The 13,114-nt window shown below is 51.1% G+C and overlaps 3 protein-coding genes across 4 annotated transcripts in view; 2 read left to right on the top strand and 1 right to left on the bottom strand.

Annotated features, from left to right (window-relative positions):
- The first annotated feature begins 2,810 nt into the window (after nucleotides 1–2,810).
- On the top strand, nucleotides 2,811–8,001 carry LOC100902513 (uncharacterized). Of its 2 annotated transcripts, none has more exons than XM_003746641.1 (2): nucleotides 2,811–3,084; nucleotides 6,953–8,001. In XM_003746641.1, exons 1-2 carry the CDS (start codon nucleotides 2,963–2,965, stop codon nucleotides 7,146–7,148), a joined length of 318 nt encoding a protein of 105 aa, XP_003746689.1. In that variant the 5' UTR covers nucleotides 2,811–2,962; the 3' UTR covers nucleotides 7,149–8,001. The 2 variants fall into 2 exon arrangements, with proteins under 2 accessions (XP_003746689.1, XP_003746688.1); XM_003746640.1 differs by lacking the exon at nucleotides 2,811–3,084 and adding an exon at nucleotides 6,170–6,419.
- Nucleotides 7,852–11,052, top strand: LOC100899233 (serine/threonine-protein phosphatase PP1). Its single transcript, XM_003746701.3, has 7 exons — nucleotides 7,852–7,874; nucleotides 8,145–8,173; nucleotides 8,420–8,593; nucleotides 8,708–8,936; nucleotides 9,033–9,300; nucleotides 9,427–9,667; nucleotides 10,715–11,052. The coding sequence occupies exons 1-7, from the start codon at nucleotides 7,852–7,854 to the stop codon at nucleotides 11,050–11,052; spliced, it is 1,302 nt and encodes a 433-aa protein (XP_003746749.3).
- Nucleotides 11,053–12,353: 1,301 nt separating this feature from the next.
- Nucleotides 12,354–13,114, bottom strand: part of LOC100902899 (cleavage stimulation factor subunit 1) — a 2,232-nt gene continuing 1,471 nt past the window's right edge. Inside the window, exons 5-6 of the mRNA XM_029112429.1 lie at nucleotides 12,714–13,079; nucleotides 12,354–12,615 (exon numbers count right to left, since the gene is read on the bottom strand). Of these exons, the coding sequence (XP_028968262.1) occupies nucleotides 12,365–12,615; nucleotides 12,714–13,079 (617 nt within the window). The 3' untranslated portion in view covers nucleotides 12,354–12,364. The remainder of the gene's footprint in view (nucleotides 12,616–12,713; nucleotides 13,080–13,114) is intronic.

Consider the following 13,114-nt stretch of genomic DNA (forward strand, 5'->3'; position numbering starts at 1 on the left):
TGTCAAGATGTAGAGAGATTTCTTTTCGGTCGTTATTTGACGTCCAATCTTCTCTCGACTAGACCTACGGAGCTACAAGCTCCTCCGACCCCCCGGAAAGCAATGTATCACTGTTTCTGTTCAGAAACTGTGAGAATCTCAATTAGAGAATCAGGTGATCGATCGGTTTCTTCTGCTGCCTCAAACTCGAAAGTCTGAGGATTTCCCAATCGTAACATGGATTCGCTCTTCTTCCTTCAACGGTCACCGTAGGACTCATGACCCCACCAAGGAAGCGACGTCCATGAGCATGGTGACAAAGACTTCCACGGCGCTTCGTCGTGTGCATCGACTTCTGAACAATATAGTCTTTGTTGTTACGGTTCTAATAGCGGCATCGACAGGTCTAGAAACACTCGACCGACACTCGACAGAAACCGCATCTGTAGCTGTGATAAACCGCACGGAATCCGCTTGTTCACAGTTCACAGTCCGTTCCGCGGAACGTTGGTGTTTTCCTCCACGTGAAATGAATGAATTCCTATAGGAATTGCGTAAAGGCCCGATCCCATGAGAATTCCCGAATATGGCTTCCTTCCGAGTCGTTATCACCATGTATCACATTATCGAATACCTAATTACCTACTATGCCTGAATGACAAGGGGAACCACTAGCACAGCTGACATCCCTTTTTGTGACGCAGAAACGACGATGTCTTCAGGTGACGTTGATGGCGACAACCCCGACTGCGGTGGATGCGGCGGCGACAGCGTGCTACGCTCCGTAGACCGCGGCCTCCGAATCGCACTGTATTACATGAGCGTGGCAAGAAAAATCTGCCGGTCGTCGCTCATCGCATCCGATCCCGACCAGGTCATGGACGATGGCGCTCAAGCACCGGAAGACTTCGTGCGGGAACTCGGCGAGGACTTAGAGGACGTTCTAAGGATGCTGAAAAGCAATCGAAAACTCCTGAAATTCTTTCAAGCTGCAAACATAGAAGACTTCGTCGATGACTCGGCCTACGAAGCGATGCTCTCCGCAAGTTCCTCGCTATGTCGATCCTTGGCCCTGGTTTTCGGTAAATTGGAAATACATTTGGTGGAAATCGAGGGTCCGCGAGAGGCTCGCAGGTTCTTCATCAGAGTGAAATTCGGCGACGAGAAGCCGGAAATGAAAAGCTTGCCCCTCGTCGAGAGTTGGACAGTCGAATTCGATAATTTCGTCAACGTTCCAGTGGTCCCGATGGTCAAGTTGTACGACAGAGGGAAGCGGAGAATCGCTAGAGGTAGAATTGAAGTGCCGGAGAGAACAATCGATCTCAAAGGACCAGATGATGAGGCAGTTGTCCGACTCCATCTGAGATACACATGGACACCGAGCTTTCCTGATGATAGTCCGAAAGGCAAAAAGACAGCGGTCGAATAGCGCGTATGTTCGAACATCTACGGAGAATCACGTTTCCACTTGGCCTCTTTTCCTGCTCGGAGATGTCTGGCAGAGGACTTCGTGGTGTTCGTGGTGACCTCGGAATCCCGACTTGACTCCGATCTTCACAGAATTGGTCTCCGTGAATAAACGAATCCTTGCTTGAAAGTTATGTCCCGGAGGTGCTCAAACCGAAACCTCAGAGGAGGGTAGACCCTAGGATTCAGGGAACCAGGGACCAAGCTAGATGAGGGAATATGTGAACCGCCGTCGAGAGACAAGTCAACAAGGAATCGCGCTCTTTCGAGGTTATTGCCCCCTCGTAAAAGTGTCAATCGAAGGTGATTACTGGCAGATCGCGCGTCTTGTAGAATGGAATATACTGAGGGGAAGCTGGACTGGGACCGGTCCCCATCAGATACGTATACGGACATTCTCGGAAATTCGGGAACCTTTTTCCGAATTATTGGGCCAGAATATCGAATTCGAGATGATTGGAGTTATGCTACAATCTTGCTTAACCATTCGCTTCGTTCCTAAACGGAGCTTTGGCTAATACTCTTTGGGATGCTCATGAGAAAATCGCTACCAGAGTCCGACATTCCAGAAATTCCGATCTGATTCATCGGCTTGTACAAAGCGGGAAGAACGTTTTCGCGGATCGGCTATTCCGTTTCCGGCCTGGTAAAAGCACAATTCGAATCGAGTCTGAGTATTGACTGGGCAGGAAGGAAGTTTATGATGTTAGACACCAATAGGAGAATCGCTCCAGCATACCGATAGCTCGCCCAGTCTGGAGGTGTGTGCTTTACGCGACAGCAATTGTGAGCCTCGTTGGACCTTCTCTAATTCAGAGAGCTGTGCTCCAGAGAACCGAGCGAGACGTGCGAATCGCATAACAGGCGTCGTTATTCGCTATTGATTGCCGGAGACCAGCATCGAAGCTTCACTTGAATGAAGTTTCTCAAGAACTTGGGTAAGATTTGATATCTTGTGATTCATTTCGAAAGTCTGTCAATGACCGAAATCAGATTATGGACACCAATCACTTTGCAGTGGTGACCCTCACTTCCGGACGGAATCGTCGACTTAATCTGAGTGGCCCGTGTCGCCTTCTAATCCCGATGACCTCCTCCCCTGCTTAGCCCCTCGGAACCTGCACAAGTTTCGAATCGCAGTCTGGCTCTTTGTCCGTCAACGTAGTTCGGACTTATTCCGTCGAAGCGCATCTCGTCGGCGTACTCGGAAAGGATCCAGACGTCAACAAGGGTGAGCTCTGGAAGCGGAGCCTCCTGTGTTGGTGGTGGGCCGTCGTGAGTTGTGAGCAGACATTTGGCGCCACGTCGGATTCAAAAAAAACCCTCTCTGTTCGTCGGCGTCCGCTTTCGCCCTCACCCACTTCAGCTGATGATACATCCGAAGTCCACGAAGAAAGAATCCGCCCATCTCTGAACTGAGGCAGTAGAACAACCTCTCTTTGTGCAGATTTGTCACCGTTCGTATCGAGTTTCACTCGGATTCCTCTCTCCTGGACTCGAGTTCTGTCACGAGAACATGTCGAAGGAAAACGTCGCGGACTACACTCCGATCCCCACGTTCGAAACCCAAGAGCCGAACGGAAAGGATCCCGCCCAAGAGGAAGAGAGCCAACTCCCTGCTAGCCGACGTTTCAGACGGTAAGTTCTCCTCTGGGTGCTCTTCCATCGGAATTTCATGAATAATTTTCCTGCGAACGAATATCAGCGGAGGGAGCGTTGTCAGGCATCTGATCGAGTCCGACGGATATTTATCTAGTTTCGTCTGACATCGAATCGGTGGCAGCCGTCACAGGGAATGCGCGACCTCACGACTTCTATCGCTAATATGTGGGTGGTCAATTATTACGAGTGAGCGTATTGTTCATTGTTCCGCTAAGCACGATATTCTTGACACTTGCGGCGGTAACCCGAGGCGGAGATACGCCCAAAAATAAATCCCCTGAACCGATCCGGCTCGTTACCGAACACGAGCCGGGGAAACGACGGCGGCGATGACGACGACGAAGAAGAAGTAGGGATTTCGGTGGGAGAACGCGGTCGCCGTCGTGATCGAGTGACTCAGATGAGGATTTCTAGAAGTTGCTTTAAAATCTGTCACCAGTGAAGTTTGCAGTCGTCGTCGACGACACCACCACAACAAGCAGAGAATGAATCGCATTGATTGATGCTCTATTCGCGTGTTCCAATGTCGACGACTATCCTACCTGGGCGTTGGACAGGCAGCATCGGCGCTACGTAATAAAAAAAACGCCGGATCTCTGCTTTGCCGATTTCGCTCCGGTAATTATAGATGAACGGTGCAGACAACAGAAATCTCGATAGGCCATTATGACGCTAGAATTTGATCCTATCAGATGGGTGTTGGACGATGAATGTTGCTTGAGTGACTGTGCGACTTTGACGACGAGGCGATACGATACGTGTGAACGCACTTTCAGACGATGTTTGCCGTGCCATCGAATAAACTTCGAAAGACCGTCGCGGGCTATAATCGACCGCTGGATCGGCGATTCGTAGAACTCGATCTGTATCTCGGTATCTCGTCTACCGGTGTCCTCCCCTGATCACTGGTGTGGTTTTTCTTCTGCTCGCGTCTTGACATCAGACCTCGTGATCCTCTCTCGCGGTCTCGGGAGCTCTCTCCGAGTCAGACTGCCGGTCCACTCCCGCAGGGCAGGTGTTCCCGCAGCTTCCTGGAATCGATTGCGGTACTGATTCGAATCGGTCAGAATTTTACAAAATTCCCCTTTCCCATGATGATCGGCCTGAGGAATATTCACGAGATCCGATTGAGAAGCGCTGAGTCTCGATTACTGCTGCTAGACCCGCGGCTACTATTTCCTACTACTGACGGCAGCGGCGGCAGAAGCACAGCTATGGTCGTAGACATCGTTGTTGTTGTTGCTGTTGTTGTCGTCGTCGTTGTCGTCGTTGTTCTGCCACCAGACGCGGACCGAGCAGCGGAGCTCTGGGAAACAATGGTCATGCATTGGTGATTCCCGCTAGCTAAGGGTTGAGTGAGCCGGGACGGCGTCTTTTCGTTGCCTGTCTGGTTGGTCGTCGTCGTCGTTCATTCGTCCATCCATCCGTCCGTCCATCCGTTCGTTCATTGGTTGGCTGCTTCGTCCACCATTTGCGTTGGCTAACGTTGGTGGTGCAGTCGTTGCCGCCGCTGCTGCTGCCACTGCTCCACCGCTGGTGTCAGTCAACTCTCAAGTTTAACTTGGAGTCATGGAAGGAAAAGCAGCGCTTTTACTCCGACGCTCCGCGCCAACCGACGACCAGCCAGCCAGCTCCAGTTACTTCTTTCACTCATTTCCATTGGTCGAAGCAGCAATCTCCTCTGCTAGCGGGCGAAGCCTGCCGGCGATTCATCTCGCTCACTTAGAACTATGAGTCGCTCAGAATTTCTCCGTCTCCCATATGAAATACGCCGACTGCGATGGTGACTTTTCTCCCCGTGAGTCCCAGCGTCTGAATCGGCTCTCTTATGCATTGTTGCATGGAGATAGAAACGGTGAAAGGCTCGAACTTTATCGAGACGTCCCCGAGGCTTTTCCTCCGCGTTCCGATCGTTCCTCTCATCGTTGACACCTGTTGAACGCCGGTCCCAGCCAGAATTTTCGCGCGGGTGGAAGAACCGAATCGGACGACCGACGTCGGGGATTCATGAGCTCGTTCCGCACTCGCCGCTGCTTCGGAAGCTCAAAAAGGGACCGTGACTCAAGGATTCCCAGGACGGGGACGTGGGTCGACTTCACGCGGCTTCAGCCACGCCTCCAGAGAAAGCGTGGAGACGGAAGATCTATCTGATAACTTTCAGAAGCGAATAAGAGGGTAATGTAAAATTTGGAAAAATCGCAACGTAGTCGCATCGACTGGACGTCGTCGTCGACGGCGAAGTAGGGATAGTTCTTTCTTCCCCGCCGACTTTATCGTCTTTTCTCCATTGTGATACTCTCTAATGATTGAGCGATGGATGCATCGATCGCTCCACGATACGACCGCCGCTGAAGTTTTATGGTCGACTGCATCGCTACGGTCGGCCGGCTAGCGGCGCGGTTTCCTTATTCGTGGTGGCGTACGACACATCGCGCTGCATTTAAGGTTAAGCCGGTTATCTGTCTTCCCGGAGCCGGCGTCGACTTCTCCGTTGTTGCTGCTGCTGTTGTTGTTGTTGTTGTCAACGTAGTCGTCGTTTCGGCTGTTGGAGCGTTCCCAAATCGGACGTGGGATCCTGTGTGAACTTCAAAACACTGACTGAGCTCGTGCGCTCGTTATTCCGCCCGTTTCCCGCTTCCCTATCGGCTCGACGTTGATTCCGCGACGGAGCACAACAACGAATCGGACAAACGGACCACAACACGAACTCCGTAACGAACTCGAGTGATTGGCAGAAAAAACGAGAGTTATACGAAATAAAGAGATTCACTGTATTGACGGGCCGGCTGAGTAAGCTACGTACTTCCCGTAAGCCCGCAGACCCGCTCATGAGGGAGCGGCGACGCAAGAAAGAAGACTCACGGAGCTTCCTCGTTGACGGTCGTTCACCGAATGGCTGACGCTCAATCGGCAGCGGAATAATAACCGAACAGATTGAATGAAACAAGAGCTATGGGGCTCGCCCCAACCACCACTGTACGGGATGGAACGTTGTCGATAAGTACTTGAAAGGGATCAGTGCTATCACCGAACCGTTGTCTTTCGCTGTCGACGAGAGACTGGGAATTCACCCTAGAGAGACAAACCGAATAGGCGTTATTCGACGAGAGGACCTCGAGGATCCTCAAGGTGCTGTGTCGAGCCTCGGAGTCTCTGGTGGAAAAGCCCCTCGTAAGGGACGTAGAGCGGGAAGAAATGGCCGTAACGGAAAAATCTGGCTTGGTCAGACGAGATGTGGCCAGCTCGTCTAGATATGGTGCTATCAAGGAAAATACCAACGACCACCACAAACTCTCTGTGCATCAGCCAACGTGAGTGCTTTCGATTCAGAAGCAACTTGTGCACCAGCACTCGGAGCGAATATCGATCGCCGCTCGCAGCACGGCGACGTGCGCGCTCGCCTCAATGCTGAATCGCTTCCAACGACTCTCAGTCTATTTGTTGACGTTCCTACCTGAATCATTTTTTTTCTGGAGTCTTTTTCGATGTGATTCATCTCAATAGACGCGGGTATCCGCCCGAAAAGAAACAGGGCTCCCGTTCGCACCCGACGAGGAGTGTCGGAAATATTATATTTATACCGATCGCCAAACATCCGACGTGACGGAATCCGGTGCGTTCTGTGGGAACAAGGGAGAACTGCTCTAATTCTAAGAGGGAAAACCATGAGCGAGGGGTCTCCGAGCCGAGTCACGTGGGACTGGATTTTTCTTTCCTCCTTCGGGCTCGAGTGCGAGATTCTCACCCGGATTCTATCGAATGAGGAAAATGCGGGAGGGAAAAAAAGTTACGACCCGTAGGCAAAAAGTGAAACCATTTTCAAAGATTTTCCGTGTTCTTCCAGAACGTATTTCACCCGGCGGGACTGCATCATTGTGCTCATCGTTGTCGGCTTGGCGCTAGCGGCCATTGTCGTGTCGTTGGTGTTCGGTCTACCGGCCTTGGAGGCGAAACGGCTTGCCATGGCAAACGCGAACAGCACAGAAAGCGAGGAACTCATCAGCAACCTGACAACGACAACAATCGCCCCAAGCTCATAGCAGAACAGAGCTATTATCTATCTATGAAGTGTAACAACGCCTCGGATCCAGATAATACTATCTTTCACGAAGAATAATTCGACTCGAACTCCCATGGTTGTCGCGCTTTCGAATACGAGAAGCCCTCTTCTCCCGATAAATTCTCAGAATTTCACGCTCGCCCCGTCCGGAAGCGAGCCTCCTCATCGATCGCTAACTACAATAATAATTCTCCGACGGCGATGATAAGCTGTGACCGTAAGCTCTCGGCCGGCACGTCATCGCTCCCGATGCGACTCTCGCACCACTTTCGATTTCGAGCAACTTTCGTTTCGACAATGAGTCCATGAATCCTGTTTCACTCCCTCTGAAATTATGTTGCCGAGGGCTCGTGCGCTCTCGGACAATGATCACACGCTGCATAATAGTGTCTGAACGGCGAATGTACGACGAATGAGAATGTATGTCGCGGCTACTTGATGATGCAGAATGATGAAACGAAAGAGTTGAACTATTTTCCTATGAAGTACAAAAAACTCAGTTTTCGCTGCTGTTCACTCCAGAAATTCCTCGTGCCTTCGGAAAGCAACAAATTTAATATATTCCTGAAAATTCATAGAGAACGTATTTTCGCCTCATGCGGACTCCGTGCGGGGGTTCCGCAGCAAAGTAAACTTGGTACCTACATGTATTAGCTAATATAGAATCGGACTTTGGTTTGGAGATGGAGATAGACAATCCGAATACGTATTTTCCAATAGCGTACTTTCTACATGTTCTCGTACTCTCTGACTGAGCACACAAACACGCAAGCACGAAGACAATTGTATGACTTGTATGGAATTGAGAATAAAAAACAATTGTGCACCAAACCGATGCTGTTCCACTACTGTGGGAATTCTTCACGCGCGCCGGAACTAGTTGCTGCCTGATTATCTTGACGAGTTTTTGAATCCTCATGCACCTTATCTGGGCTCCGCTGACTGGATTCCGATTCGACAGGCACCGATAGCTAAGGTCACGGTCGGATTCCGTCTCCGACATCGTTGACGCATGAAAATCTCTTATCGGTGTTCACTATTCGGGATCTATGATCGCCGAAGCGACATTCAACTCTTCCCAAACGAATGTCGTCGCGCTCGGCGAAATCGTTGTTTCCATCCGCTCTCTCGGCATGATGTCCTCATGAAGTTGAGAACAACGGAGCATCTCAGTTATGGTGGTGAGCGCCCAAGCGACTCAGAGTTTAACGAGTGAAGATCCACCGCCTCTGATTCGATACACTCCCGAATATCTCCAAGAACTTCTGCAGCGGCTATGGGCCATAAAAACCACCAAGGAACCATTCTGCTCCATATCAGCCGACGAATGCATAAACGTGGCCGAGTACGCCTCCGAAGTGTTCGCGAGCCAAGAAACACTCGTCGAAATTCCCGTGCCGGTCACCGTATGCGGCGACACTCACGGTCAGTGGGCTGATAAGGTCGGACAAGCTGATGCTTATCGTGTCGCTCGTTCTCGTTTTTTTCGAACGTCCCTATCCATCATCTCAGATCTCCAAGCGCATCCTTTCCTCACAGGACAGTTCATGGATCTCCTCCGTATACTGACGACGGGAGGAGTTCCCCCTCAGACGACCTACGTGTTCCTTGGCGATTATGTCGATCGGGGCAAGAACTCGATCGAAGTTTTGATTGTGCTTTTCATTTACAAGATTCTCTTCCCGACGCAAATGTATATGATCCGAGGAAATCACGAGGAGGCGAGGGTCAACTCGACGTATGGTTTCCTTAGCGAGTGCATAAATAGGTAATTATTCAATTGATCAGTCAGTCAGTCCCAAATTGTTTCCTCGAACGGAAGACCTTCTCGGGTGCTGTTTTGACAGGAGTTGCCGAATTACAGATACGGTTTCGAAGTTTACACAGCTTTCAACAACAGCTTCAATAACATGCCAGTCGCGGCAATTATCGGCCAGAGGATATTCTGCTGTCACGGGGGCATCGTGAAGGATTTGGACTCGCTCCAAGCGATCGCCGACATCGCGAGACCGGTGAAGCAACCGAACGAGAACGCGATCATGAGTCAGCTTACGTGGAGCGATCCGAACCGGGATTCAGACGGATGGACTGAGAGTGCGCGCGGAGTGGGCTTCATGTTCGGGAAAACTCCAGTTGGTACTCGCTACTTCAGTCCTGAATTTTCTAGACAAGGGTGCCGCTGCCAACCAGGGGTCCCTCGCGAGACAATGAGCTGTCCCAATGAGTTATGATGAGAATATAATTTCTTCCAATTTCAGCTCTGGCAGTTTCTGGAGAAATTCGATCTTGATCTCTTGGCCAGGGCGCATGAAGTCGTACAGGACGGATACGAGTTCTTCGGAATGCGGCGTTGCGTTACAATTTTCTCAGCACCGAAATACTGCGATCAATTCGATAACGCTGGAGGCATGATGAGAGTCTCTAGCGACCTCACCTGCAGTTTCATAATAATTCGACCCATAAACTCTGAGTTCCCTCTGACTCGAGTCGAGTATCACGGTCAGTACCACGAAAGCGACGATGCTCCAGAGAAACCGAAGCGGTACCGGAGATCTGCTGCTCCCCCTCCGGCCCCCATACCGAAGTCGAAGCGTGCTTCCTTGACACGGAGGAAGGGCGGTACCTGTTGTGGTCGCGATGGACCCTGCACAATGTTATGAAGAGCCTTTGAATGATGTTATAATGTAGAAATCCCTCCGAATCGGATACTATTGTCCATGGTCATGTCATGCTTGTTGATAAAAAAACAAGTTGGGAACAGATCTGAATCTTTCGAAAATAATCTCCAGTAGTCTTCAGTCTCGAAATATGATGTAACTACACATGATGGGAAGGCACAAAGTTCCACCAGTCAAGGCTCACGGGTGTTGGATTTCGCGGAGCATGGGACGCGAGGAGCGGGTCTTTAGAAGAAATTTATGCGTCATAAATACACATGGTTCGAGGAAATGTGTCCTTCGATGGCTCAATTGGGCGGCACTATGAGCCCATGCTCTGCATGCCCGGGGTCGACCTGCCCTCAGCCCCGGAGGCGCCTGTGACTGATGGCAAGTACACCGCAGTGATCGAGACCTTCTTTCCAAGAGCTCGTAGCAATCTGATCCTACCCGAGAAAACTATCATGAAACGACAAGGTCTTCGTGCTGGAATCGCGGATGCGGGCTCCCCTGTCATCGGGTTGCCGGTTCGCGGAAATCTGTGGAACGACGGAGCGATAGCACGCGGAGAGAAATGAATCGTCACGCTGCGGGAGACGGATCTCGACACTAAGCAGCAAAGGCACCGGACTAGGCAAGAGTTGGGGTCATTTATTTTCAACTTCACAAAATAGTATATTCTCGATGATTGAGTCATATTTCACAAATTAATAATTGGAATGAAGAGATTCGGATGTGTTCCGCGCGGTTTATCGGCCGCGTTTTAACCAAACCTCGGGCATGTCGAACGTGACTCCCTACGCGATGACTTCTAAAGTATCGTTGCTTTGGAGAGAGCTTCCGTCAGAACTCGAGTGAGATTTCGGCTTTCCCTTCTTTTTGCCTCCAGCTTTCGCCGTAGCTCCCGTGGAGGTTGATGCCTGCGGACGTGACGGCTCACTCACGACCTCCGGACCGAACTGGGTTTCCGCCGTGGCTGAGGGCCGTGCCCTGCCTCTGCACAGCAGCATCCTCCACATCGAAGCGAAGAATCTCCCCACCGAATCGAAGAATCTCCCAATCCGGGCGTATACGCTGGGGCAGCAGCTTTTTAACGTTACGCGTAAAAAGAAGAAAAAAAGCCCGCCTGCCAGACAGCAAGCGAGCGAAACCAAAAGGCAGTACCTTTCGTGGCTTTCTCCGTCTGAGAACCACGCGTTCGCGCAAACGAAGAACATGACGATATAAACACAGGTGGTGCTACAAACGATGACGCACATCCAGAATGGATCACAAAAAAGGTCACAGAATCTTCGGTAGGCACTGGTGGGCTCAACTCGACCGGGCACGGCCGGCAGGTTTAGATCGGCCATGAGTCCTTGGGGTTTTTTCCCGATGGAGGCTGGAAAGAGTGGCGATTTCAGGCACCCCTTGAAGAATCCGATAGTTTCCTATGGGAGGTTTCGCCTTCGCCACCGGGATCGTCCAAGTTCCGGAAGCGATTGCTGCATTCGGTACGAAGGCGTGTTTTTCGAGGGACGCGCAATGTCCGAAAGAGTGTATGCGTCGCCTGATTGAGTCGACGCGTCAACGTCGCCACGAGGCAATCGCGATGAGCTCTCCGACACAAAATGAGAGGAGCCGGCATTTTCTTCAGAAAATGAAGGAGGCGGCGGAGTGCGAAGTCCCATGGCGAAAAAGGGACATCACAACCAGGGCCAGCACACACAGAGCTTGCGTGTGATCATCGAGCTCCGCGTCCAGACCGTCTCGTCGGGGAGCGATTCTCCATCTTCGAGTGTAAAACAGCCCAAGCATCGGAGCCCGGGTCTCTTTCCCGTCGGGATATCTCTGTCTTTTCGTTCGAGACGGAAAACCTGTGGGCTGGACGAAATTGGAGACCTCGACAGAATTTCGGGATGCCGGTGCCTAACCCAGCGACCTAAGGAAATTGAATGCTCGACTTCTCTCTGCCCCCCGTTAAGGTCAATCTTGATGCAAACGACGAAGAAATGCGTAGACTCGTGTCCTGCGGAGTTCCTGCTCGCTTGACAGCATCCATATTCGAATCTGGAGTCGGAACCCCCATAACTCGAGCCCAGGACTCGAGCGGTCAATCGATGATCGGGACGACGAGCTTCCGCATCATCCATGGAGATATTCCCCTGAGCGGTCCGAGGGAGATTCGGCCTGTCGAACGCCCTGGCTGTTCCAGCAGAAACTTGTCCTACCGAGATCATGGTTCCCTGGTTGTGGAATGTTTGAAGGGTCTTCCCAAATTTTCCGTTCGAACGAGAGCCCTGTCCACCTGCATGTAATCGGCAGGGGAAGAAGGATCTCGTGTGGCTATCCAGGAATGCATGCCAGGATTTCAGGGACGCATCCACCAACTATGTTCCCTCGGGAGATCGCATAAATGAATAGGCAAGTTGAAGAATTGAAATATCGTTCGATATATTAGTCCAGTGAAGTATCGATGAAATCGAATCATTTGCTTAAAAGTTCGTCCCTTCGACTATTTAGAACGATGGGATATCGTGGCGGAACACACAGAGCTTGATTATCTATTTGTGATTACACTCCTTCGGAACCAGAAGCGTGCTCGATGATCATCTGAGCATGTGAGGAAGGCCGGTTTCGTTGGCGAGTGACAGATATACCTGACCTTCAACTTATGTCCTAGATCCACTAGGTCTTGCCTCTGTGCATCGCGAGAATTCCATGAACACAGAGATCCTGTATTCTCGTCGGGGAAGAGAACGTAGTCCTCGGTGTGATTGAACACGGCCTGAGAGCAGAACTCTTGTTTCCCTGGCATAGAATGAATGATAAATTCGTATTCAAAGATAAAAGTTTCGACGTAAAAACGTGATCTGAACTGAGGCGTTCTCCACCATCCGGGAACTCACCCGTCGCGCCGGCTCCAGTATAGCTGATGAGGCAGCGACTAGCCGAAAGCTCCCACAGTTTCACGCTGGAATCTCTCCCGGACGAGAGCAAATACTTCCCGTTCCGAGTGAAGTACACGGAACATACCTCCGCTCCTGCGTGCGCTTCGGCGTACGTAGCGACGCATTTATTTGAGACGCCATCCCAGATTTTGATCGAGCCGTCAGTTGAGCATGACGCGTAGATTCGACCCGTCTTCGACCAGTTGACCATGTTCACGACGTCCGTGTGCTGACTGGACGGCACCGACGACACGAAACACTGCGTCGTATTCACGTCGTACAATCGCACCACGGGATGATTCGCGGCTACGAGCATATAGTCGCCTTTCGAAGGAGAATACGATCCGCTTTCCAATACG

This window comes from Galendromus occidentalis, unplaced genomic scaffold (assembly GCF_000255335.2).
Source record: "Galendromus occidentalis unplaced genomic scaffold, Mocc_1.1 scf7180000077500, whole genome shotgun sequence".
Taxonomy (NCBI): domain Eukaryota; kingdom Metazoa; phylum Arthropoda; class Arachnida; order Mesostigmata; family Phytoseiidae; genus Galendromus; species Galendromus occidentalis.